This window comes from Aythya ferina (genome assembly GCF_964211825.1).
Source record: "Aythya ferina genome assembly, chromosome: 3".
Lineage (NCBI taxonomy): Eukaryota > Metazoa > Chordata > Aves > Anseriformes > Anatidae > Aythya > Aythya ferina.
Genome location: NC_140298.1, coordinates 65,556,905 through 65,584,850, shown reverse-complemented (window position 1 = coordinate 65,584,850; position 27,946 = coordinate 65,556,905). Strand labels below are relative to the sequence as shown.

Sequence of the window (27,946 nt, the reverse complement as noted above, 5' to 3'; positions counted from 1 at the left end):
ATTGAAGGGAGATGTGCTAGAAGTTACCCAGTATGAAGAAGTACATTGCAAAGGCAAAACGTCTGTTGTTCTCTGTGCCAGTGAAGAAGGAATTGCCTTCATTTGTAGCAGAAGCACTTTTGTTTGGTTATTTAGAGCAGGCTGTAAATGTCAGTGCTCTGACAGACTGCAAAAACTAGTTGTGGAATCAAATTATTATTTTTTTGCACTTGTTAGAGACTGTATTGGACAACCAGTTGTTGGGGTAGTCTTTGTAAGCTGATCAGTGCTGAGATGAACTCCTTTAGTGACTCGGGGTGCTCCCCAGCCTTTCACTTGTTTCAGTGACTTGAAATAAAGCAGTGCTTGATGATGCTGGTGATGGGTTAGTAAGGATGCCTCCTAAACAGTGTTCCATGTTTTTCCTTACAGAACAAAACCTTGGTGAAACCAGAAATTGGTGGATATAAAAGAAACCAGACCAGAGGGTGTCTGAAGGGGGCCTGTACCACATGCACACCACAGTGGCTCTGTGGAAAGTTGTGCTGTGGTTTTATGTTCAAGTATGGAAATCTGTCAAAAAATGACTTTGAAAATGCTTTTTTAGACTTTTTCTAAATAAAAATAATTGATCTGGGGCATGTAGGTGTGCATTGTCATGTTTTATTTGGCTTGGAGCAAGTCTAAGTGTCATTAATTGCTGATGCTTAAAAGCTCCAGCTTGCTTTCCAGTGGTACTAAACAGTGAAAATGTGCCTGATGTGAAATGATTCTGAAATAGTGGGCCATGCTGTCCTCTCTAGAAACAAAATTGGAAGAGTTGAACATACTCTGCAATGTGTACATCATGCAGCTTCTCATGTTCTGGTGGGGTTCCTTCCTGACACTGTTACAGAGAGGAGCAAACGGAGGAAGGTGAAAACAGTTTGTGGTTTATTTAGTTCTCTGCTGAGCTGGAGGTACTGTCTGTTCTCTTTTTTGCAACCAGAAGGCCCTGTTTATCTCTGATCGGGGTTAATTAAAGCCTTAGGGCAATGCTGAGACCCTGCCAATGGCTGGAAGGTACAGAAGTAATCGAGGCTGCAGCTCCTCACTGCAGGGAATGGAGAGGTAACTGTGGGCTGCCGCTGGCTCTGATAGTACAGCTGTGCTCATTCTTTCCAAAAGAAAATACAGGAGTGAACTTTTTTTTTTTTTTGCCAAATAGTTCTGTTCGCTTGTTAATCTCTGGCTGCTGTCAGAGTGGCAAGAAGCCTCTGGTTTGACGTGTGAGCTCACAAATCCGTTTTAAGGAGCAGGACCCTCTTGGTTCTCTGTATGGTAGCACAGTGACTACACCTGCAGCCTCAGAAGCGTGCAGCACAGCCTTGAGTGTGTGCAGCCTTTCACTGAGGGGCAGGAGAAGGGAGGAATGAGCAACTACACAGCCAGGACAATGAGGTTTTCTTTTACTGCTTTTTGTGTCCTTGTTTTACCTAGGAAGAATCAACAAGGAGAACAATAGCAATTATTTTCATTGGCATTCTTTGTTTGCTTGGACAGGAATAGATTGATTAGCTATTGGTGGTGTGCATTTGAAAATACTGGAGTGTGTGTTCCAGGTACCTACCTAAAATATTTTAAAGCTGCAAAAGATATACTCCAAGGGAATTTTTACGATTCACACCCACCTGTATATTCAGGGGTATTCTCCAATGGCATCATTTGGGGGAGAATGTGCTGTGTGCTCAGGTGGCCAAGAAGGCCAACAGCATCTGGGCTTGTAGAAGAAGCAGTGTGGCCAGCAGATCTAGGGAAGTGATAGTCCCCCTGTACTCGGCTCTGGTGAGGCCGCACCTCGAGTACTGTGTTCAGTTTTGGGCCCCTCACTACAAGAAGGACATCAAGGTGCTTGAGTGAGTCCAGAGAAGGGCGACGAAGCTGGTGAGGGGCCTGGAGAACAAGTCCTACGAGGAGCGGCTGAGGGAGCTGGGCTTGTTCAGCCTGGAGAAAAGGAGGCTCAGGGGCGACTTTATTGCTTTCTACAGGTACCTTAAAGGAGGCTGTAGCGAGGTGGGGGTTGGTCTGTTCTCCCACGTATCTGGTGATAGGATGAGGGGAAATGGGCTAAAAATGTGCTAAAGTTGGGCCAGGGGAGGTTTAGGTTGGATATTAGGAAAAACTTCTTTACCGAAAGGGTTGTTAGGCATTGGAATGCGCTACCCAGGGAAGTGGTGGAGTCACCATCCCTGGAGGTCTTTAAAAGACGTTTAGATGTAGAGCTTAGTGATATGGTTTAGTGGAGGACTTGTTAGTGTTAGGTCAGAGGTTGGACTAGGTGATCTTGGAGGTCTCTTCCAACTTAGACGATTCTGTGATTCTGCTTGATGTGTTACATTTACATGGAGTTTGGTATTAGGTGCAAAGATGACATTAGCAAGCACCATGGTCATCTTATTTGTTACATAATAATGAACTATAGCTCAGCTGTGATTATCCAAATGCCACAGGGAATATATTCAGGCAAACGGGACTTTTTACAATGTAATTATTAGACACTGGGGAGACGTGACCCTGTTTAGGGTAACAGGGGTGGGGTATGGTTAATTGATGTTAGGACAATCAAACTTTTACCATTTCAGTATTCTGGGATTCTAGGATTTGCTAGAAAATGTCGGTACATTCCTAGGGAAAAATAAATTAGTAAATAAAAAATAACCCCAAGAGTCAATCTTGATGTTACACTTGCAGTATACTTGCATTACTTGCACTGAATTACTGTTAGGATTATGTGTTCAGAAATCACATGTGTAAATGTGTAATGTGTAAATCTTGCACATTTTACATCATAGTGAAAATGCCGTACATTTTGATTCTGAGTAATTTGTAAAGGCATCTATTTTTCTAAGGCATCAAAAATGGCTACTATTTTTTAAGTCAAACTCAAGAATTGAAGATTTTTCCTGCAACCAAGAAACTTTTGTTGGCGTATTTTCTTTCTCTAAAGAAAACTTCTGATATCTGTACAGTATGAGCATTACAACAGAGATTACAGTTGATGACATCCAGCTTGAGCTTCACTGTCTTCTCCAGCTTTAGAATATGAGGACATAAAACAATTTAATTTCATTAGAGTTTATTAGCATTTCTATAAAAGCATTTCTATTGTACTGCCATGGTACTGAACCTCTAGCATTTCTAATAGCTCAGACCACTCTTTGGAAGATTTGCGTCGCTCCTGTCTTACTGAAAGTTTTTCTCTAGGTCTTGTTTTTTTTTTTTTTTTCCTTCTTTGAAAGAGGGTAATTTCTGAAAACTCTTCAGCAGTCCTATCTCCATGTAAATTAATACTGTAAATTCTGCTGCTAGTGAGGGTGGAGGGAGAGTAGTAAGAGTGGGTGGGGGGGAGAGAAGAATTAAAATCATTCCAATAAATGGTTTAATTTATGCCTCAGCAGTTAAGCATGCTCCTGGTTAACAGAAATACCCTTCAGCTACACAGGATTTGGGAGGGTTGGAGGGCACTCATTTGCACATAAATAGCCATTAACTGATAAATTCCCAGAGGTCTCCTGTTGCATGCTAGTGGTTCTGACCTACTTAGCTAGCTTAAATTTGTTTTACAGAATTATTATAATTCCATCCTTGGTACTTAAACTTTGTGATTAATGCATGCCTCACAATACAATTAAAGTATAATTACACAGTTTTACAGTTTGCTATCATGGTGTTATTATTATTACAAAGAGCTGGATTTTGCAAATATTAGAAGAATTAGGGTTCTGATACCCATCACTTTGCTGTTATTAAGTGATTATGTTAAATGGGACCCCTTTATGTCTGAAGAATGGAGTGGAGAGAGGGGAATCATTAACTAACACATCAGATGGCTTCTGTGTGATTGAGGAAGAGATGTGCACTGGGGTTTTTTGCACATCTGTAGATGAGAGGTGCAAATACCTTTTGTTTATCTTTGCCAGCTGCCTGTAACATGCTCTAGCACATCTGTGCTTTAGTGCTTAAAAAAAGCTTCACAATAAACATCTCCTTTTAGTAATCTGTTACAAATCACTTCCTTGTGTTAAACATCTGATTGTATTGTACTTTATTGAAGCTTTTTATTACAGGAACAGTTTCTTTCATACCCTGATTAAAAACATTAATGAACAGGTACAGAAGTCCTACAGATCTTTATACCGTAGGTTAGGATGTGCGCTCAGATGATATGGATCTTGTGCTCCGTAACTTGGAGCAGTGCCCTCCAAGGGATCCTGTCCGTTGTACTCACTTGCATGAATGTGTTTTATATTTATGCTGTCTGCAAATAGCAGTAAGTCACAGACACTGCTGGTTTTAGGTGTTGGAGGTACATGGCCTCCCCTATTTTTCTGGCCAAAGTTGTTTTGGTGGCTACTCTTCATTCTCCAAAAAGGAGTGATCCAAGACTTGTTAATGTGACTTGTGTGTGACACAAGAATTGCTTCTGCTCTGGATAATTCTTTTTTTCCAATGCAGCTGCACCAGAAAATTTTAACTTTATGTTAACAAATAATACAATTACTAAATCAAAGAAGGACTGTAAATGTTTTTTATAATATTGGGCTATTGCAATGTAAGTTACAAATCTAATTTTACTTCCTTTATCTGTGAGTATGTGTTGTATTGAGCACTTCACTGTTGGGAAGTGGAACGGCTGATACATTTTCTGAATTACACTTTATGCTCTTCTAAAGCTTTTAAGATTACACTTTAAAATTTTTTAACTATAATTGCACAGTGGAAACTCCAGACTGATTATAAATCAAATGTTTTACCCTCAAGTCTTATTTGATCCAGTGCTTTGGGTTTCACTTTTGCTTAGTTTAAAAGACCTGTTGCTTTTGTGTTTTTTGTTTAAGAGGGGCTATTTAGTTCTTTAACAATGAAAATATTTCTCCTTCCTAATACCAGAGAACACAGAGTAAAGGGCAAATAGAAATCTTTTTCTTAGAATGCCTCCTTTCTCATCTGTAATTTTAGTCTGTATTTGTTATGCTACTACAATGATATAATCTCTGCTTTCACTATTATCATCTGCTGTCATTAAGCTCAGAAAACATTGGTCATTGTTACTGATGCATGGAAGCATACAAGCAGGTAGCCAGTAATTACGCTTGGAAGACTTTAGTATATTATTGGTGCTTCCTACTTGAATATATGTGAATTGGTTTCATTTCCAGTCTTTAAAAAAAAATACTGCGTAGAAGAGATTTAAATCATTTTCATGTGGCACGGCAAAAATGCAAAGGTGCATTACCAGAAAGAAATGGTCAGCAATAAGAGCTATTTCGCAAAGTTGGCTTGCAACGTCTACCACACTATGTGGAGAAAACAGTTATCCTGTAATAATAAGACTAATGAATTCAGAAATCCATTGATTGAACTGGCTCTGGGTAGATTATGTTCAGGCTTGCTTCAAGGAGAGGAATTTATGAAATGTTTGCCGCATCCAGCAAGCACTGCTGCTATAATACAGCTGCCTCCTCAGTGGTTTGCTTTGATCCTGTGGAATGAAAGGACAGGAGGATCAGCTCAGGTCTAAATGAGATTACAGCTGGTTCGGCAGCTTATCTGGTCTAATGCCAACTAGTGTGGCTTTGCACGTCCTAAGGGGTTTACAACAGAAACTGTTTATTGAGTATCATCGGTTTACTCAACACAAGCAGGCTAATCCTTCCCAGCCTCAGCGTGTTGTAGGATTGTGCATGAGCCAAACCAAAAGCTGGTGTAGCCAGGGCCTCCAGAGCCCTTTGTCTCGCTTCATATTGATTTTTTTTTACCTGTGTTAAAGACAGTAAAAAATAAAAACCAATAACCAGCCCTATTGTGAGCAAAAGGTTAATCTGACCTAAAATCTTACAAAAGCATCTTTTAACTCTAGAAGGGATGGCAGCCTTTCCCTGACTTTTCACTCGAGGGATTTTCCAGTTTAAGGTTTTGAAGAACAAGATAGGAAAAACAGCTTAAACATTTAACTCCATGTGTCTCGCAAGGTCTCTGAAATCTCCTACCAGCTGCGTAGCAAACTTTAAACAATTATTTCCAAGTAGCAGCCATTCCTAACAAAATGTCATCTGTCTGTGGTACCTGATGCCATGTAGTAAGGGGATGACATGCCAAACATAGGGAGAGTAGTGGGACTAGTAGGTGTCCCAAGGATCATGCTGGCTTTTCTCTCTAGAGTTTATTATGCAAAACCATCAGAAAATACATTGATCGGCTGCTTTCTCAGAAAGGTAATTATTAAGTAGGTGAATGTGTCATAAGGAGTTTAAAAAGGTACCAAGCAGGCCGATAGGGGCAGAATGGTTTTAAAAATTAGGATAGAAATTCTGGGCTGAAAGTTCTTACTCTTAACCTACAATCCTTTCTGTTTTCATGTAAAAGACAAAGGAATGTTAGGGTTTACTAATATGTTATCAAGCCTGATTCCTCTCTGAGGCGAGTCTCTCTTTTGGAAGGCGTTGCAGCATATGTCAGATTATTATACATAAAATGCTTTTTATAGTATAGGGAAGGAATAGATTAAATGTTGGGAAGAGTAGCAACAGTAGGCAAGAACAGTAATGGTACCTTTGCAATTAAAGAAATACCTTAAGTTGTTGAATCTGCACTGTTGGGATTATGCAGGAATCAATTACTTACCTGTATTTTGTATACTGTATATATTATAAGGAGTGATTAAATCAGTTTTTCCTTGACACAGGGAACAGAATTTGGTGACATACCTGCCTGTCAATGCATGTGGCACGCTTAAACTGGGAGCTCTTCTCAAAGACTGCTGAATACTAGCTAAAAGAAAAATCAGCAGTAGCTTGAGGAATGGCTGTTTTCTGTTTACTTCACCTAATGGGAATGAATGTGTATTTTAAGGTATATGTAAGCAGAGAGGTTACCGTGGATACCATGGGGGTATTGGGAATATCGCATGGGGAAATTGCTAAAAATGATATTTAAGATAAACATGAACTTTACTCAATATTTAAACCTAATCGACAAGATGTGTACAAGTTGAAAATGTAATATTTATCCAATCACTTCCATTTTATCAGATCTGCTCTTAAAGCGATAGGTTGCTCTCATGTAGTATTACACTTTTAGCACATTTGGAGATAAAAGCTATTGTTGGTGATTGCTTAAACTCTTTGTTCAATCATCTGAACAGTACAAATCAAAGCATTTTGTCAGACTGTGAGAAGTTTCGCCTAGATAATGCTTCCCACACACACAGGTCACCAAATAAATTATGTGCACGGTTTTACAGCGTAGCTGGTGCTAGAAGTTAAATGGATGCCCAGTGGTAGAACTTGTAAAACATTTTCCTGTTAACACTACCAGGCAGAATTGACATTGTTGATGGTAGCTTTGATCTAATAAACCATCAGTTCTAACTGTGATTTTTACTGTGTTCAGAGGGGATGATGATAAAAGTTTAGCAAGCCTACAGTTCCTGAATGACAGAAGCCTACATTCCTGAATGACAGAAAATTAGCTCTACTGTCTATATTACCAGATGTTGGGAGCAGTGTTAGTAGGGGATATTTTCTACCCAAAGTAATCTCCTTCACTAAAAAAGATACATTACTTGAACAGCATCCTTTAACGCAATAGATACTCCATAAAAATAAAAAAGATTTGGCAGGGAGGAAGTACAATATTTTGTTTTAGACTTTAGAAACAAGGTACTTCATTGTTTTGAGCACAAATTTGCTTGCTTTCCTGGTTTCTGACATTTTTCTAAACAACTTACAGTATTTTATTCAAGGCAAGCTGCTATGGGGTGTCCATATGTGTACAATTTTTGATTTTCTGCAAAGATAGAGGAGTTAGGAGCAGAACAGTTTCATTTAAAAACGAACAAAAAAACCCTTTGAAATACAGTTCCTCTCTGTCAGTCCTATTTTAAATTAAGAGAAACACAAACACCTCAAAGTATTTTCTCAGATTTCCTATCTGAAAAATAAAACAGGTATGATAATAACCAAGTGTTAGGCTTGCAATGGTAAGGCAGGTGTGTTGCTGGAAATTATGTTCAAAATGTCTGAAGAGGTAACTGAGTAATAGTACTTCTTGTTTGTTTGTTTTCAGTATTTGGGGTTTATGTTTTGATATTGTTCCTTCATTTCCCCTCCGGGCTGTGTGTAGTTTTCCTCAGAGTCCACTTCCTCAAAGTCTGATTAGGTAAGGAAATTGCAACTCAGAAGACACCAACTCAACAGCTGAGTTTCTACAGCCAGGAAACCGGTTTTTTACCGGTTTCTCTCATCTTGTGTTTTAGCGTGGATGAAAACAAGCTGAATGAGTGAAATGGCATGTCTAGTGCTGTGGTAAAGGAAAACATTTAAGAGAGGTGATGAGGTTGTCCTTGGTGAGTTTGTTCCAAGCAATTTGCCGAACTTTGATTTCCATAGTTTGACAGAGAATAATTTTAATGATCTTTACATAGCCATAAGTTTACTATCACATCTTTCAGATCATAAGCTTTTCCAAAGTGACATATATGCTTTTAATCTCTTTGAATGAAACACCATGAACTTAAACAGAGACCTGTTTTGGTACACAATGTGGCTGTCTGACCCCTGGTGTGGGAAGTCCATTAAGCTACTGGGCTATGAATTCTAAGGGAGTCTGCTTAAAGTCAACCCATTAAACTTTATTTAGTTATTTATTTAGGAGAGCTTTACAGTGCTAAAAAAAAAAAAGTATCTGTCATGTCATTATCATTGACAGTTGGTGTCATCCATATCTTGGAGTCCCAGGGAAGAGCTGAATGCAGGATACTTTTTGGAAACTAGTACTTCAAAATGGGTTTCAGCACCGACCTCTCAAAACTAGTTGATTGGCATTCCAGTCATACTGCATAGTTTTCAGATCTCAAGGAATTTGTTTTCTGAAGAAAAGACAGTAAGGAATTGGTAAAAGAGGCTTAACTTGTAAAAAAAAAAATCAGAAACTGTGTTGTATCAGGAAATGAGCTATTGTGTAGCTGTAGATGCATTTTGCTGCCCTCCTGGTGTTCTGGAAGAATATGTTTCATATAATTGTTTTATAAATAAGCAGTATACTGGGTTCCCAGTACAAGAAAGACACTGAAATACTGGGTTAAGTCCAGCAGAGGACCACCAAGTTGATCAGGAGCATGGAGCACATCTCCTGTAACAGGAGGCAGAGAAAACTGAGTTTGTTCAGCCTTAAGAAGGCTTGGATGGGAGGTGTAGGGGGGAGGCATTTTGTTTTCTATGACAATGCAGTGGGAGTTAACATCTAAGGAAACGGGAGTTAACATCTGAGATAGAATCAAACCCTTGAGACCATACAGGTGTGTATGGTGGTAAGAAGCAATAGGCTGAGATTGTGATGAAGGAAATTCTTATTAGATACAAGAATAGGATAGTCAAACTTCGGAACAAATTTCTAAATGAGGTTGTAAAATTTCCTTTGTTAGTCATTCAAGTCTGGCCCTGCTTTGGGCTGGGGTTGGACCAGCCCCAGAAACCAGGCATTTCTTCCAACCTCAACCATTCTGTGATTTTTCAGTAAGAATGGAGAACATGGGTTTTGTGGTCAACAGTGTTGATGGTGGTTAAGAGTTTTGTGTTGTTTTTTAATCTCACATCATGTAAGATGATGTGCCTATAGACTGCCACATGACTGAATGTCTGCTTCTTGTAAAGAATATTTCAATTGCGTGATGAACATACTTTGAATCCTACAGTCTACTATTTATGAGTCAGCATGTGCAGCTCACTGCTTGCTCCTGATCTGTCTCCAAGAGGATCCTCACAAACCAGTGCAGTAGAGGCTGATACATTTACTGTTTTCAAGTTCTGAGTCTTGTAGGGGAATTTACTGGGGAATTTGTGTTATGTTGGTCAAAGCTATTGTAGTACTAGGACTGGCTCTCCTGGGTCCTGAGAAGATATTCAGCCTGTGTACACATGTTTTAGTCTATACTGCCTGTGCATTAAAGATACCACGAAAACCTCAGTCTCAGTGTATGGCTGTGTAGGACTGGGGGGAAACTAACTTGTCTCAATAGCAGTGAAGGCAACAAAGGTAAATTGCAGTTGAGCTCAAATTAACTGCAGGATTTTGCCGAGACTTTTCAACAAGCTGAAACGTGAAAGAGTTACACAGCATTCACACAGGTTATGTTGTCTTTGAGGCTCTTTCAACCTTATCTTAGTTAAATGTAGTTAGCAAAAGACAACAGCTGTCTGGCACAAATTTGCTGGGGTGGCTGAAGCGGACATAATATTTCCTCCCAGTAGACCTAACCAAGGTAGTCTAGCGCGTTTGTTGCTTGCATTTAAATTACAGTCATAGCAACTTGTCTTTTTGGCGATGTAGCTACACCCTTTGAGATTAAGGAGAGAGTGCTAAATAATATTATGCAGCTCTGGATGTTTGTGGTGGTTTTCTTGTTTGTTTGTTTGTTTTGTTTTGTTTTTCTGTACCTTTGTGTTTTAGGGTTGTGTGTCTCTTGTTAATATCTTTACTTTGTCTTTGAGCATAATAAAGATGTTGGGGATTTCTTTTTCTCCCTGTGTATTTTAAAAGTCTTACTGAGCACACACAACATGCTGCCCACAGTTAATACAGGGTTCTCTATTACTGTGCTTAGCTATAGAGAGGATTATATTAAACTCAGTAACCTTGCTGAAGCCCCTTTGTACATTGCTGCTATATTGATAATCTTCACATGATTCAACTGCAGTTGAAAACCTTTTATTCAGAGCATTAACGCTTTCCATTCCAGGGAACGTGAGAACCTGTGATCTCAAGAGATGAGCTCTGTGACATGCAGATAAATACTTTTTATTAACGTGGTCCTGCAGATGTTGCATTGGACACTTCTTCAAGTGGACATATACAGGGAATACTCATCAAACATAACCATTCAAAAATGGGTAAAACAAATGATTTATCTATGTCCTAAAAATGAATTAGAGGTTAACTAAGGGACTTTTGCTGTCTGCCCATAAAGTGCTGAATGTTTTAGGAAAGCATTATATATCTGTTTTAGAATGCAAGCAATGTTTTAGAGTAATTAAAAAAAGAAAATCCTAGCATTCTGCATCTGAAAATAAAGAACAATATTACATCTGTGCTAGTAGATTGAAGAAGCAATATAAGATGCATTGAGATTTTCTATCTGTGATGAATACAGGCCTATTAATGGACACCTTTTCTCTGAAATTTGAATTTAAATCCACAGAAAAATGCCCTGTCTCCAGTATTGCACATTGTAGAATCACATTTTTGGTGACACTTGCTGGATTTAGGGAATCCAGCCTGTAATGAATTTGAAGCTTGATTTCCTTTTTCTTTTTCTATGAATTTATTTGGAGCTAGTTCTTTTTCAAATACTTGCTATTACTTGTAATTTAATAAGAGGCGTTTTGGGTAGGCTGCTTTTCTCCATTTATTTATCTCCATCAAGCAACAGATGGAAAATTCTTTGTAGTGTTCACACAGTAACTTTCAGCTGTATCTCACGATTATGGCATCTGTTTGGCCTGGATCATTGCAAGTCTCGCTGCGTCCACAGTCATCTGGGAGAGTCAGAAGGACAGGACAGGCTCATCACGTCACATTCTCCAGGTCTCTTTTCCACCATATAGTGCATGAGGGAGAGGTCACTGAAGGAAGAATGTGATGAAAGAAGTGCTATAATACAAGAGAGGGAGATGGTTGTGCTTGGAGGTCACTTCATTGCTGTTTTTTTTCTGTTCTTTTTTTTTTTTTTTCTCTGTTTTTCTGAGTCAAACTTTTCAGCATTTGCTGACTGCCAGCTTTCCTGTTTGAAGGATTTCCATGTTTCTTCCTTCAACTCCAGGAGTTTTGATACAGACTTTTTTATCCTCTTGTCTCTGTCAAGTTTGGTGATGTTATCCTGGGAACTTTTGTCGCTCTCCAGTAAAGGGTGGGAATGTTTGGACTTGGACTGCTTTAGCCCTGGCACAGCTTTTGGCTTCCAGTTTAATAATAATAATAAGAGTATATGTGAGTTACACCTGACTATTGAGTTGCCTTTGTCACCTCCTATGTGTGCCTCCTAAAATTCCAGAAGGGTAAGTCCCCAAAATAAAAATACTTAACATTTCAAAGGGTGTAGAATCATAATACTTGTGCAAGAGGCAGAGAATACCATGATAAAGTTAATTTTGGACTGTGTCCTCCTGGTGGGAAATGCTTAGAAAGATCATCTTGCTCAGCCCTGTATATCTAGAATGGTTAAATTGCAGTGGGTGCCTTTTTTGTAGCTTCAACCATGCTCAGAAATACTACAACTTGACAAGGTAACACCTGTTATTTTGAAAGCTTGGTTTAAAGACTTCAAAATGGATTAGGTCAAGGTTGCTTTTACTGATTCTAGTGATTGCTTGATCTAGGAAAATGGGTAAAGCAAAGAAAAGTAACTTTGCCAGTTAATTGTCCTAACATATCATTGTTTCCATATTGCTGTGGAAAAATAGACTGTCTTAAAACCTGAGACTTTCGGTTCATCTTTTTTTTTTCTTCTCGTTTTTCATGCTACATGCTTTTTGTACTGTTACACTAAAGAATTTAGTGAAGAGCATAGCTATCAAATACCTCTGTATGAGTTTGGGCAAAGAAGAGCCACGATCCTTGAGTCAGATTTCTCAGGAGAAGGAGTTGCCAAGTATATTACAGCATCTGTTGCGAAATATAACATGCTATGAGCATTTACTTAAAATTTGAGTAGAGGATGTTTTCAATTTTTGCTTATTATAGGGTCCATTGCAATGGTTGTTTTTTGTCTTAGTTTTTTAAATATAACCTTAAGCTTGCAAAGCTTTATACAGAGTGCTTTATACAGAGTGCTAGTTTTGATTTACTTTTTATTTTATGTTAAAATGTTGCACAAACAAATGCTTTTACTTGTGTAGTTGACTGACTTGTGGAAGATATATAAAGGAATCCTCTCTCCTTCCCCAAGTAGTCATAAAATCACAGAATCGTCTAGGTTGGAAGAGACCTCAAGATCATCGAGTCCAACCTCTGACCTAACACTAACCAGTCCTCCACTAAACCGTATCACTAACATCAACATCAACAAATATAATTGCTTGTAAGGATATTAAATAATTGTACTGTCAACAGCTAGGGAACTTAGCTCTTATTATTTTTTTTAATTATTGACAACTTGTATCATATTTACTAATATACAGTCAGGTAAGGTGAGAAAATATTGCTGCTGCTGTACTTGCATTACAAATTTAAGAGGATCCGTCATTTCTCCCCACTCTTTTGTAAGTTGTTGAATATCCCAAGTAATGTCTGAGTAATGAAACTTGGCTTTAGTCTTCAAATCACTTTATGGAAAAAAATAGTTGTCAGCAGTGGTTAACTGCTCTTAAAATATTTGTATTTTAAATAGGTTTATATAATTTCCTGAATCTGTGTAGTAACTAAGAAGGATCATTTTGTTTAAGGTGTTTTCTGATGATATTGTTTAACTTGGAAAGGTGACCCTGAGCCAAATTCACGTCTGGTTTGAGTGCTCATGAGTGTTCATTGGTTTAATTGGGGAAGTTTACCTGTATTTTTAATAAACTTTAATTACTCTGCTTATATAAATTGTCACATTAGAAGCTTAAGAGTTGAGTCTGTTCTGTGCGTGACCACTAACAATAGGAATAGGTTTTCCACTGAGATTTGAATATTTATACCTTCAATGAAAGATCTGGAATGGCTCCATATAAGACTGCTGGATGTGCAGTAAGAGTGTGCTCTGCTCAGGCAGTGACTGATGGGTGGTAAATTGAGAGGATCTGTAGCCTTTTATTTTATCAGTAGGCATTTTTTCAATTAAAGGAACATTATGCAAAATATATTTTAGGATGTTTAGGGGCAGTGTTTTCCTAACGTGCATGTAAAAAAAAAAACAAAAAAAAAAAACAGTTTGGTATTATTGGGTGGAGGAACTTATACCAATGATTTGCTAAGGCTTTAAAGTGAAGCTGTCCTAATTGAAATGCTGCCCTAATATCTCTGTGTGTCTTTTACAGCCTAAGCTTGATACCCTGGCATTTTTATTTTCTATGTATGTGTAAATGAGTGCTTTAAATTATGCTCTGAAGATTGTCAGTCCTACGATATTTTCATAGAATCGTTGCATGGTTTGGGTTGGAAGGGACCTTAAAGCCTACCCAATTCCAACCCCCTGCCATGGGCAGGGACACCTCCCACTAGACCAGGTTGCCCAAAGCCCCATCCAGCCTGGTCTTGAGCACCTCCAGGGTTGGGGCATACACAGCTTCTATGGGCAACCTGTGCCAGAGCCTCACCACCCTCTGAGTGAAGAATTTCCTCCTGACCTCTAATCTAAATCTCTGCTCTTTTAGTTTAAAGCCATTATTGGTGGGTCCATACAGGCTACCAGTTATAGTGACTTTGGTATATTTGGGCCTTTTACTCCAGAGCGCCGGGCCATCTTCCTGCCTGCCCACTCCATTCAGATGAGCTAGGAGGACACTGGAGCTTGGCAGGCCTCTGCTCTGAGGTAGTGGGAGGCTCTCCGGTGTTGTAAGGATCTGATGGCCTTACAGAGTAACAGATCTGCTTAGCAGCAACTACTTTGGCATGTGCAGCAGGCATCTAAAATCAAACCACTTGAAATGTTTTGATAGCTTTGCTTCCAAAGACATAAAATACACCTTCAGTGAAGAAATTAGCTGCCCACAGATTAGCTGGTTTGCTGTCTGCATTGTAGGTGTGTGTCTTAGAGTGAAAATCAACACCCAGTTAAGCACTTTGGCTTCTTTTCTAAACACGTGGGGAAAAGTAGGTATGAACCCCATACATGCCAAAATCTTGCCTCCTGTGTGGGGTTTTGCCTACTGCTAGCCTACAGAAGATGTGCAGTGCAGGGCTGAGTCCACCACCAATGACTGGTCAGGTGTCCTGAGGAGCAGGTTCAGTGTGCTTGGAACTACTGTGGAGTCCCACTGCTGAAGATGTGTGCTTAAACTGTATTTTACATTTTTTAATAACAGCAGATAGTCCAAAGGATTAAATAGCTGTTGCCTCATGGTTAGGACATAATACTGGGAGAGAAGAGCATCATGGGTTCTGTTCCTTGTTCTGAGGTTTTTTTTTTTTCCTTCAGTCAGGTACTTAATGTGAAACTCGCAGTCCCAGGAGCAGTGCTGAATCCCCAAAATAATCTATCAAAATGACCCAGGTGCCCTGTTCACTGAGGCTGTGATTCATTGGTTGTTATATTAATACCTGAACACATTTTTTTATTTTTTTATTTTTAATGAAGGTAGCTACTCCTATCCCCTGCTTAGGTTGGAATGGGTTAGTCATGATCAGGTTTCTGAGCCCCAGTAGATAGAGATTGTGGGGGCTTGCTGCTCAGCTCAAGACACTTCTGGACATTTAGCGACATGCAGCTGATTGTGGATACCTAGGGAACTTCCAGGTCAAAAGACAGTGATCTGACTACTAAGTGAGAAGTTTAGGAATTAAGATTCAGGAGAGGGAGATCTGTTTGTGCCCTGATTTTTAACCATTCCATCTTTTTATCCTTCCTCTCATTTCTTTGTATCTCATCCGACATGTAAGACCTCACTTTGCCTATGCTTCATGTTGTTGTGCCTGGTAAGATATGTAACACTGACACGTCTGATTTTGTGCAAGCCTGTGCCATAAAAACTTATGCACAAATGGATAAATTAAAGCATTTAATAAAAGTCCTGGCTGTTACAGATCTGAAAAGCATCCCTCTTCCCGTTTTCCCTCATCGCACCAATCAGTGATCAACACACGCATACATAACCAGGCATATTATTCTGACATCTGTTTTTCTGTAAACATTTAAACATGCAGTTTATTGTGGATTATTGAAGCAGATTAAACTGAAGGAAGAACACTGAAACATAATTTTATAAATACTGTGCTGATGGCGGCATGTTAATGTTTGATAATATTTTATCATGGTTTCTCTAGTTCTGGTTGTACAGTCAGCATTATAGCTTGGTGGTGGTGATGCTATCATTGTGGCATGCACGATGCTGACATATGAATTATGAACATTTTTTTCTTCAAACATTTCTTTTAATGAGTGGGAATTTTTGGTTTCAGCCTTAAGTTTCCTATGTTGCTTATCCTTCTGAAATCTAGTTTTTATTTCCCTAAAGATGGTTTAAAATTGTGCTTGCTTTTTTTCAGTTACCAGAGTGAAAACACTGTTGCTCAAGTATTAAGGAACTTTATAGGTACTTTGTATATATTGCAGCTATGGAAACAACTTGAATTGAGAGATTCTGATTTGAGGTGGGATTACTTCTGCTGAGCTGCTGCTGCAGTCATACCAGTCTCAATATACTGTGTGCAATATGAAGGGATGTAGAAAGAACTTGTGTCCCAAAGAGCTTAGAAACAGATTTAAAAGAGGATTTGGATGTTTGAATCAGACTTATGTAGAATTTAGTCACCTGCCTTCACACATGTTCCATAGAAACTGCCTAAATGTGGAAGTGCCTGAAGGAGTGCAGGGGACTCCATTTTAACCATTGACGTTCTCTAGGTACCTAAATTTGTAATGCATGTACTCAGAGACACTAAGGCTGTTTTCACAGTCCTTAGCTGTTTATCATCCAGCTTAGGTACTTTGAGACCATAAACTTTATGTTTTGGCACTTAGAATTCTTGTAAGCATGCTATCAGTGCACCTAATAAACACTGATAACTAAGAGTACAGCACAGAGCTAGCAACTCTGCCTACCTGCATTCAAAACCATGCACAGGAGAAAGAAGGCTTGTCTTTTTATGCATTAAGTCAAGTGGGGACATCATTTACCAGTGATCAAGAAGCCAAAAGCCCTCCCCATGGGATTCCAGAAACCCACATCTATGACTTTCCACCAGTCTCTGAGTGTGGTCAGGCTGGGGCATTTTCCTTTAGGCGTGCCCCTGTACAACCACTCTGCAACTACTGTGCCACAATGCAGATTCACTTCACATATCTGCATCTATAAGAGAAGTAGGATCACACAGTTTGCTACTTCAGACTTGGAGGTAGATGACTTTTCATGTCTTTTTTTATCACTTCCCGTGAACTAGTTTTGAAATCATGGTTCTCAGTTGCAGGCTGTTACTAATTTCTTTGCCTGGTTCTACCTTGTCCCATTTACTGGAGAAGAAACACTGGCTATTCATGATTTTCAGTCTGGTACATTAAAAGCTAGTCTGTATCTAAACTGAGCATTACTGAGTTGCATTACAGGTATCATAGAAATGTTGCTTGGAAGGGGCCTATGGAGGTCTTGTAGATCAGCCTTCTGCTCAAAGACAGACTATCACCTACGTTAGGTGACATCAACGATGTCTCTCTCTAGCTAAGTGTCCAAGGTCTCCAGTAGTGAAGACTCAGCTGCCTCTTGGGGTAGCTTGGTGTGGTTCTGCACTGTTTTTTTTTCTGGTGGAAAAGTTCTTCATGGTGCCAGATCAGCACTTCTCTCCTCCTCCCCAGGTGGTCCAGGTCAGTGACTTGTCCACATCCTAACACAGTTTTTTATGTCACATGTCCCCAGATTTAATTTCTACTTGTAACTTGGAATAAAGTAGTGGGGAGCTGGTGTACATCTAGGTTGCACCATGGCAGAACTCCATGATCCTGCATGAAAACAGGCCTGAACACAGATGCATCCATTTGGTCCATGCCTTTGTGAATGCCACTCATGTTTAAACTAGCTTTTCTTTTTTAAACGAGTACTGAAAAATTCTGCACAAAAGTAATTAATGCACTCTAAAAATGTGTTCTCCTTCACACTTTGGGTTACAGTTTATGGTAGTATAACAGGTTATGATTTCAGAAACGTACATATATTTAGTGAAAATTGCATATTTGAAGCACAGACATAAAAATAAGTAAATGCTTATGAGCCAGTTGCTAAATAGAAGTTGAACAGTGAGTTTGTCAACATGGGGGCTGGTATCCATATGGATCAATGAAATAAGTGCTATAGTTGTGACTTTCTATAATTATCGTGGAACTAAATGGCACAATAGGCAACTAGATACATACATATACCAAATTATTTTCAAAATCATGTGAAGGACTTGCAAGGATCTCTTTCAGCTTGATTTGGGGTAGGACTAGTTACTGGGAACATGCACTTAGAGTAGCTGACATACCTTCTGTGTCTGGGATTTGTTGAGAGGATGCAAGGCTGGTCTGTCGTCTTCACTGAAATCTAAACTCTCACATTTTTTGTTCCCATATCTTTTCCATTCTTTATGTGGAAATCTTCATACCTATCCCATATCTGAAGAAGTCTCAGCTTTCCCCAGCCAAATCTGTTGCTTTTAACACCTTCACGAAAACATTAAAATAAGACTAAGGCACAGTGCATTTGTTGTCAGAACATCAAAATGCAAAACTGCCAATGCTGAGGCAAAAAGGGGCAGTTTTGTGAGGGAAGTCTCCAAATGTCATTCTAGCCCTTCGGTCTGCAGAGAGCACAAGGGCCCTATTACCTATCTTTGAATTGAGGTGTGATGAAGCTTTGTTTCATTTCACTTCTGCTGACTTCTCTTTGAAAGAACTGACGTTAGTAGTTGAAATTCTAAACATCAAAGCCATTTATCATGTTAGAAATACTCATACATTTCTACTCAATCTGCCTAGATTTATCCGAGGGTGTTGGTTCTGCAGGCGTGTTTTTTTATTATTTATTTACTTGCTTCAACATCAAAAGGTCATTCAGGTCTTCAAAAAAGACTTGCCCAGGTTTAATCTTGGCTGTGGTGTGCATCTGGGTGCTGTGGATGCTATGGGTGGTCTGGCGTGGTCTGGGGGCACCATCAGTGGAGAAAATAGTGTTTGGATTTATGGTCTGGGAGCCTACGAGCATGCTAGCGTGTGTCCCTGGTAATGCTGGCAGGAGGGAGAGGGGTTCTGTCACTGTTATGGAGTCCCAAGCACTTGTGTTTGAAATTAAATGGTATTTTATGATGTCTTGAGGCCGATAGGTAGCCATGGCAGGTAACGGACTAGTAGTGACTCATGTTTCCATTATTTGTGTAGGTTTTAGCGTTTTGTGTCTTCTCCAGTTTGACCTAAATTTTCACTCCACTTTAGTAATCCAGGCTTGAGTAGCAAAGGCAGGATTACAAGACTTGTGTCCAAATAAATGGTTGCAGTTCCTTACCCAAATGTAGGATACAAAATCCTGCATACTACTGTTATTATCTATACATCCAGCACACTCCTCATTCATGTACCACAAATATTCCTTTCTTTTATAAAACCAGGGTTTATTTTGTCTGATAGCAAAATAGAAAAACAAACAACCACCACCAACAAAAAAAACAATCACTTTTTGCAGAAACAGAAAATCCGGGATTTAAAACAAGTAAAAATCCCCACCAAGTTATTACCATTGTAATGAGGCAACCGGTGGTTCCAGAGGTCTTAACGTAATGGAAAACTAGATGTATATGTTTTCAGAAATGGAGTGATGTTTTATGGTTTGCTTGTCTACTGTTAGAAGAACGCGGAAGCCTGAATAAAAGGTAAAATTGTGTTTATCTGCATTTTTATGGAATTAAATTTGCTTATTCGTAGAAGTAGCTGGATACAAGAGCTGCAGCACGCATTGATGCTCCATCGATTCTAAGCATTTCCCTTATTGCAAGCATTTGTGTAGGTTACTATGAATAAACATAAATACTGATTTGTACGTGTTGCCCTTCCACTGACACAGAGATATATTACCTTACTTTGGAAGTCTGTACACCCTTCTGCTTTGCATAGATGTCTAAGGGAGATGCGAGCCACCCTTCTTTGGAGAGGCAATTTAGAGGAGAGGAAAAGGTCTTTGTGCAATTTTACAATTTAGTCTGGATGTACGTAGGACAGAATTTGCTCCTGGAAGTTTTATTCTCTGCACTGTGAGGAATTGCACTTTCCTTTCTTAAAGTAAAGCAGAAAGTCCCTTGGTTTTTACTGTTAAACTTTTTTTAAATAGGCAAAACCGTATTTTTAACCAGCTTCTGTAGTCTTGCTTTAAGCTGCTTCTTTGCTTATTCATTGCCTGCCCTCCAGACCTCACAATTTCTGCACCCTTTTCTTTGTCCTTTTTTTAATAAGGGATACTTCCAAAGAAGTATTACTTGACTTTTTATGCTAATCTCACTTCTATTTCAATTCATGTTGACTTGGATAATATGCCCTGTAAATAGGAATACCAACTGACATACTGAATATAATCCTCACTTTCTAAGCGTTGATTGTTTTCACAGAATCCTTAAAGGGTAAGCTGTCCAAATACTATCCAAATATCATGGCTGGGAAACTGAGGCTAACAAAGGCTGTATGATTTATGTGAAGCCACACAGGGAATAGACGTTGAGTTTATAGTTCCTGGCTTCTGTTCCTGTGTTTGGACTAGCGCCGTCTCTCCGAGAAATACTTGATTCCCCCTAATGTTACATACCCGTATGTTAAATGTAGCCATTCAAAAAGTAGCTGATCCTCAATTTTCTCACTGTCTGTCCTATTGAAACTAATGGATGCCTACAGGCAGGCATAAGGTATCGTTACCTTTGACAGCCAGTATGTTTTATGTTTTAAATTAGGTGTTAGGCAGAATTTTTGGATACTAATTTGATATAATGAGATGCGCTTCTAATATCAACCCTGGTAAGTGAAGGCCTTGCAGCCAGCCTACTCTTTATTTAAAATTATTCCATTTCAGATGTCCTAATGAGTGCTGTGAGTTGTGTAATTCTCTTATAATTTTCCCACATTCCCAGAAGGGAACTAGGGACTGGAGTTTTTTTTTTTTCTTTTCTATTTTTGTTTTGGTTTATTTCAAATTAGGATGAGCCCAGAATAAAGATCTAGGGGAAGAGTTTTTGTGAAACGCTTGCTATTTTGACAACAGCAATTACATTTTTTTTTTTATATAGTTTACATATGTGAGTGTTAAGGCAAGACTCAATGCCTCTGCTGTTTGCCATTATCTTATAAATATCTTGACTCTGACTTTACAGTGCTGTTTATAGAATTTAATAAAGCAAATGTAATAATGCTGCCTGTGCTTTAATGCACAATCTCAATTGAGTTGACCAGAAGATAAATAGGAACAGGAATGATAGTGCATTCCTACAGATTGTTTTTAATAAGCATGTTATTTAGTTGATCAGCCCAGTGCCGTAATGCCTCCTATCCTGCTCTACCAGACAAATTTATTAATGCTTCTCCCACCCCCCGTTTTTCTGAGAACATTGATTCCCTGCAGACATATCTCTATTAAACCTCTAGAAAGTCACAACTTCCAAATTAGATTAAGTAGCAGGAATGGTACTAGAAGAATCAAAGAAAATTGAGTGCGTTATTGAATTCATGCCACATTGTCTCAGGAAGAGATGGGAGTTATGTGTAGTGGTAACTTTTGTCCTTACTGTACTAACAAAGCTGTGGGCATTGCTGTCAAACCTAATTGTCTGCTGCACATCAGGACAAAATGAATCTTTTCCCTTATCAAAACTCGTACCTAGAGAGGTTTTACAAATGAGAAATAGGTTGCAGAAGAAAGCCTTACAATTGATCAAAATCATTTGTCATTATTTGCTGCATACAACCCTACCCTGAAAACCTCGCTGGCAAAAAATTTTAAAAGCATCTGGCTTTGGATTGTAAGCAGACTTGCTTGTCATGCTAGCAGTCGCAAAATGCAGATATTCATTTTAAAGCTGCCTATTTCTCATTTTGATCTGACATATTAAAAAGCATATAATTAATGGTTGACATTAGTAATTAACATTAACTTTATGGTGCTTAATATGCCATCATTCATCCATCAAATAACTGGTATGCATAATGTCTTTGCATAAAGGTTTTAATTACACAAAATGATTCTCCAATTCTCAGGCTCTACAGTTTAAAGTAGTTGTAAATGCATTTCTTAAAAAAAAAAAAAAAATCAGAAATTTTCATTTATTGAACGTAAACACTGTTTTTGTTTCTCCCTAGGAGCGTGCACAAACGGGTAAGCCAGGGACTTCAACCAGGGAACGCAGACCCAAACGCACAACTTCCATTAGTGGCTAAAGAGCACCACCTTGCTGTCGCCAGTGCTCTCTGGAGAAATTTCTTTCCCTATTTGAAGAGCCAAAGAATGTCACAGATGCCACCTTCCCCTCAGCTTGCTGATACAGCTGCAGGTTAGCATTGACCCTCCATGCTGCTACTGGATTTGTTGCTGTATTCTGGGTCACAGACTTTCAAGAATTTTGTATTTGGGGATATTGCTGCTTACATGTAGTAACTCAAATATGCATAAATGCAAAAAAAAAAAAAAAAATAGATTCTGTGCTAAATATTTTGACAAGAAGAAATATTGTAGTGTTGAATTACTTGATAGAATACAAACAGAGAACTCCAAAGGGGTTTGAAGCTATGCAAGCCTGATTTCTTTTTCCTTCCTAGTCACAGATTATAATCAACATTGCAAATGCTATCCAATATAAATGAGAATAATTTATTTCACTGTATCAAGAATTTGTATCTTTTTGTAGACGCTTATTATAAATTTGTGTTGAACCATCTTTTCACAATGGCTGTGATTCAATCAGGTTCTTATTTTTGTGTAATATTTTACATCTGAAGACAATTTTTAAAAGGTTGATTGCATGACTGTTAGCTTTTGCTGAACCTTTATGGTCACGGCATGGCATAAAACTATGTCATAATTCAGTTTAATTTTTCATTTTGCTTTGCACTGAAGGGTCTTAATCTTGATGTGCAATATTCCATATGCATGTGTACTCCCATGTGCAGCCAGACACTCGGCATGTCACTGAACAGAAGGAAATCCCATTTTGAGCTTTAATGTCAGTAGTTAGCATTGTATTCTGCAGTTGCAATAGTCCTTTAAATTTTAGCTAAACTGATAGAAAAGTAAAGTATATATATATATATATTTTTTTTTTCCCATCATGATGTGAATTAGATAAAGTTATAAGCACAGAAGCACTGAGTTGGTAATAGAAAACATGAAAAGATCCTTCATTTGAAGCAGCTCTACAGTAGTTAGTGACATTAATGAAGGAGGCAGTGTGCAACCGCAGTGGTCTCACACTGCTGAAGCATTTATGGAAAACAGCAATACAAATCAAAGGAAGAGGTTGTTAATGTCATAACTTTCATTCATTTCCTATGGTGTTACATCTTTTTATTTTATATTAACACAGTGGAATAGCAAGAAGAACAACCTATTATAAACTCTGCTTAAGAGAAGTGGAGTGCAGTTGTGACCTGCTTTATGTAGATGTGTTAGGCAGTACTACAGAGGAGAAGGCAAACCCTTCCCACGCAGTACGATCTTCTTGCCTTGGAGGTTTCAGCCCAGAGGAGAGAGCAGCTGTCACAGCTCTCCTGCTCCCCCTGCCAGGCAAAGAGCCTGGGTCTCGCATTATCATTTCTGTCTCTGTTTTCTCCCTCACCCGTGTTACTGCTGGTGCTCCAGAAACAATGCAATAATCTGGAAGAAGGCTGGCACAAATTGCTTCCTCACCTAAGGCAGAGTGGGGACTCTGTATGACCTCCTTTTTCATGTTGAAGCACATGAGGAAATGTGAGGTCCATCATAGCTTAAGGTAGTCTGTCCCTACACCATTAATTAAAAGAGCTTCATTGCTGGTGTTCCTGAAAACTAGCCTTCTCTGTCTAACTCAAAGTGGGCTTCTCAATGCATGCAGTTTTATAAATCATTACCTTAATAAATTAATATTGATACTTAACTTGAATTGGACAATTTGGGAACCAGTGAGCCTGTTATTTTGGTCCCCTCTGAAGACAGTTTTCCTGACTCATTTGTTGCCACTCATTTCCTATAACATAATAACTGCTCAGCATTTCAGATTACATTACATTAAATGCATTTGTTATTTGTAGCATCAACGATTGTACTTTAGTTTTTATGCTAGCAGTGTTTTATATAGATTCTGCAGCAGACCTACCAGGAACAGCAAAAGGTTGTGCTTCCTTTAAAAAAAACAAACAAACAAACAAACAAAAAAAACAAAAAAAACAAAAAAAAAAAAAAAAAAAAAAAAAAACACCCTATATGCCAAGTAACTACCACCAGTTTCTAGATCTGCAGCTGTTATGTGAAGATCCTTTTTTCAAGAGTAAGCTTGTCTGTAGTGCTTTATTTACACAATAACCTCTGATACCTGAAAGTTTATTCTAAAAATAGAAAGATAGAAAGATACCAGCTTCCACTGAGCGCATCCTTTCCAAATACAGTTCTTCCCTGCAAGAGATGTGTAAAAACAAATAAGTAGATAAATAAAACTCAATTCTGTAAAGCATAATAATAATTATGTGTACAAGGGAAGAAGTGGTGGATGGGGGCAATAAAGGGAGGCCAAGAAGGATTAAAAAATTATATTCCCTGTTTTGTATTTGGTTTGTCACATCGACTTAAAAACCCACAGAATCACAGAATGGCCGAGGTTGGAAGGGACCTCTGAAGATCATCTAATCCAAGCCCCTGCTGAGCAGGATCACCTAAAGCACATTGTGCAGGATGGCACCCAGGCGGGTTTTTAATATCTCCAGAGGAGACTCCACAATCTCTCTGGGCAACCTGTTCCAGTGCTCTGTCACTCTGACAGGAAAGAAGTGAACCCCTTGGGATAGAGACTCCATTTTGCCATGTATGCAAATGCTGTCTGTTAGAACAGTTGCCCAGTTTTAACTGAGATTTCTGTTACTTCCAGAAATGTACAGTAATAATTGCAATTAATTCTCAATACTTTTTTATGAAACAGGAGTGTACAGAGAAAACATTAACATGGTATCATGTTTTTCTCTCTTTAAAATCAGGTTTTACGCTCTTAGCTTTGGATATACCCAGCAAAGCCCTATCAGATCTTCAGCCACAACCTGTTCTATCAATGATGCAGCTGTTTGGATGGGATGACATGGTATGGCCTCACCTGGTGTCAAGATATCTGAGTCATCTAATTCAAAACAGGTAAAAAAAAAAAAAAAAAAAAATTTGCAACCACGTGTTCTCTGAAGTTCTTCCGGTACCTTCTCATTCCTTCTTCAGACTTGGGAAAATGTTGCTTAAAATAACAATGTTTCATTAAGTTGGTCCAGGTTTTTTGCATCTGTTAAAGTTCAAGAAATCTAGAAAGCATAATTTCCTTTTTCATCATTTACACAGTGTAGTGGGTATTGTTTGTATTTGTTGGATTGCTTGTTTATTTATTTTTATTTTTAAATAGCTTAGGACATTCAAAATTTGTCAGGAAGATAGGTAAGTATTTTGAAAAAGTTGCCTTTTTTATGGCAGACCGTTTTCTTCCAAATGGAAACAGTGTTGTTACTAACACATTTTGGAATATGTGGACCTAGACAATGTCTACAGTGCAGTACTCTGGTGAAGAGCCATGCTGTGACAAAGTGAAATGCCTGAACCCATAACCTATTTTTCATTTGCATAGTTATAGCTAAGTATCTGTCCCCTTTTATTGTTGTTGCTGTTTGGCAGTTGTTAAGAGTTTGGCAAAGCATTAGTCTCCTACCCTAGCTGCACTTTAATTTGGTAAACTTGGTAAATTCTAAAATATTTTGTTAAAAGCACTGGTTTTATTTTTCTCATGCCACTTACAGTTAACAGAAAAACTTAAATCTTACTATAAAAAGTCAAGTTATACATTATTACAGAAATTTGAAGATACTATATGGCAAGTATTTAATGTTAAAATGTCTTGACATCTTCAAAATGAAGAAGTTCTGCAGGAAGCTGAAGATGATATGTTGGATAGTGTTGAAAGCATAAGGAAAATGAGTGTAAGAAAATGCTTGCATTAAGGCTTTCTTATTGACAAGCTTGAAACACTTTCTGAACACATATTAATGTTCACGGAGCTCAGGTTTCTGAGACCTGCTAAATGGATGCTTTAAACTAGGTAATGGGATTAGAAAATGTCACATTCCTATGTTTTTTATATACCGATGTTAAATTTTCACAAAATCACAGGACTGTATAGGTTGGAAGGAACCTCTCAAGCTCAGATAGTCTAACTTGCCCAGTCCTCTGCTCAAGCAGTGTCTGCTTGAGCAGTGTCTGCTTGAGCAGATTGCCCAAGAATCGGTCAGAATTTCATATACCTGAGAAAATTATTTCTCTTAATAGGCCTGTATAAACCCAAGATAGATGGTGTCGGGTAGTGGTTGTTGTGGTGTGTTCCCCCCACTTCTGAGCAGGGGAGGTGAGAGAGGAGAGAGGGAGTGTGTCTGTGTTGGGCTGTATTTGAAAGTGAAAAATGTTGCACGTTTTTTAGGGTACAAATTACACTAAGTAACATAGCTGTAAATCGTGGTAAAGGCTGTTTAAGTGTGATTGGTGAAGAAAAGCCTATGGCCTTTTTGAAGGGAAATATTAAAAGAAGCTGAAATTAGTTCCTCTTCAGTCACTTTGTAACTCAAGAGGTGGGCATTCACTCCTCTGATTTGCTGCCTTTCTCTTGTGTGATCTGCAGGGTCAGTTTCAGACAAGGTTTCAGATATGTAGCATGTGCAGAATGAAATAGGAGTTAAGTGTGTAAATGCCCATTTATAATTTAAATTTGGTTGCTCTTCAGGTAAGATCAAGGAAAACACTTTCATGCCTAAATTGGAATTTTAGTATTATTTAGGTGCTTAAGGTTAATGAACAGCTCCCCCAGTAAACACTTCAGGGAAAGCAGTTCCTTAAGTATACACTAGCAATATTCACCTGACATACTGGTATATATGTATCCACATATATATATACACACGCACACGTATATATATTTATATATATATATATTGCCATCCTGGCAGAGTACCTGATGTTTATTGTTTTTGGAACCATGGCTGGAGTATTCGTGTTACCAATTATTTGCACAGTTGCATTAGCAAATAGAGAACCTGCACATATGGCTATCACTGAGTTCCCCCTGCAGCACTGCTGCCGTAATTCCATCTAAAAATGCAGTTAGCACTGATGATATTTACCACGTGTCTACTAGTTGAACAGTTAGAGCATTTGTGCAAGACTCGGGAAGACCCTCATGAAGCGAGCCTTGCACTTCAAGGGGGTTCAGACTTTGATGTCGAAATGACATCCTCGGAATGAGAGGCTCTTGCCATCCTCTTGCAGGCTGTGCCATGGAGTAACTGAAACTGTCAGGTTCATGGATGTGTATCAAGAGAACTAGAATGAGAAATTGTGACTCCATAGTTCAGTGATGATGGATATTTGTCTTTTGCTGTCGTGTGTATATTCGTAGTCTTTTGGGTTCTCTTTCATATGTTCTCGTTCTTTCTCACTCTCATTTTTTCTTTCTGAGTCTCTCTTGCTCGCTCCTTTCCCAAAAGGTCCTCTTGGGAGCAGGGGACATATTTGCCTCTCTGTGAGAGTGCTTTATTTTTGCCCCTAAGCTATCGGGGTTGTGATTGTCAGGCCTCAAGGAGAATTGTCTGTTTCCCCTATCAGTTGCCTCAAGGCCTATCAAGGTAAAAACTGAAGTATGTGAGCCTCGAACATATGTCCCTGCTTCATCAACAGAGCTGTCAGGTGCTCAGACTGCCTTATGAAAGGGCGATGAGTACTAAGAAAAGACTTTGAGAGAATTATACAGATGTATCGTTCTCTAAACATTGTCATTTTACTATATGCTAATAAGACAACTTTTTTTGTGTGTGTGTAATATAATTCACGTCCTTATTTACCTTAGGCAGTTGTAGAACAAAAGTTATCAAAGTATCTAAGTGCTGGGATCTTAAGGCTTCGTGGTTACTGTGCTGTGATAATTTTCACATCAAACATTCTCAGTTACAAAGTGAAAAGATTATTGTGTTGCTGATGCTGTTACACCCTGCAAGGGCAGCCTGGTCTCTTTAGGATTGAAGCTGGGTCCTGCA

General features: G+C 38.6%; 1 protein-coding gene across 5 annotated transcripts in view; it reads left to right on the top strand.

Annotated features, from left to right (window-relative positions):
- MMS22L (MMS22 like, DNA repair protein) overlaps positions 1–27,946 on the top strand; it is a 96,338-nt gene that overhangs the window by 47,506 nt on the left and 20,886 nt on the right. For all 5 annotated transcript variants that reach the window (XM_084512600.1, XM_084512597.1, XM_084512599.1 and 2 more), the window contains exons 15-16: positions 22,013–22,203; positions 24,872–25,022. In XM_084512600.1, coding sequence (XP_084368726.1) covers positions 22,013–22,203; positions 24,872–25,022 — 342 coding nt within the window. The remainder of the gene's footprint in view (positions 1–22,012; positions 22,204–24,871; positions 25,023–27,946) is intronic.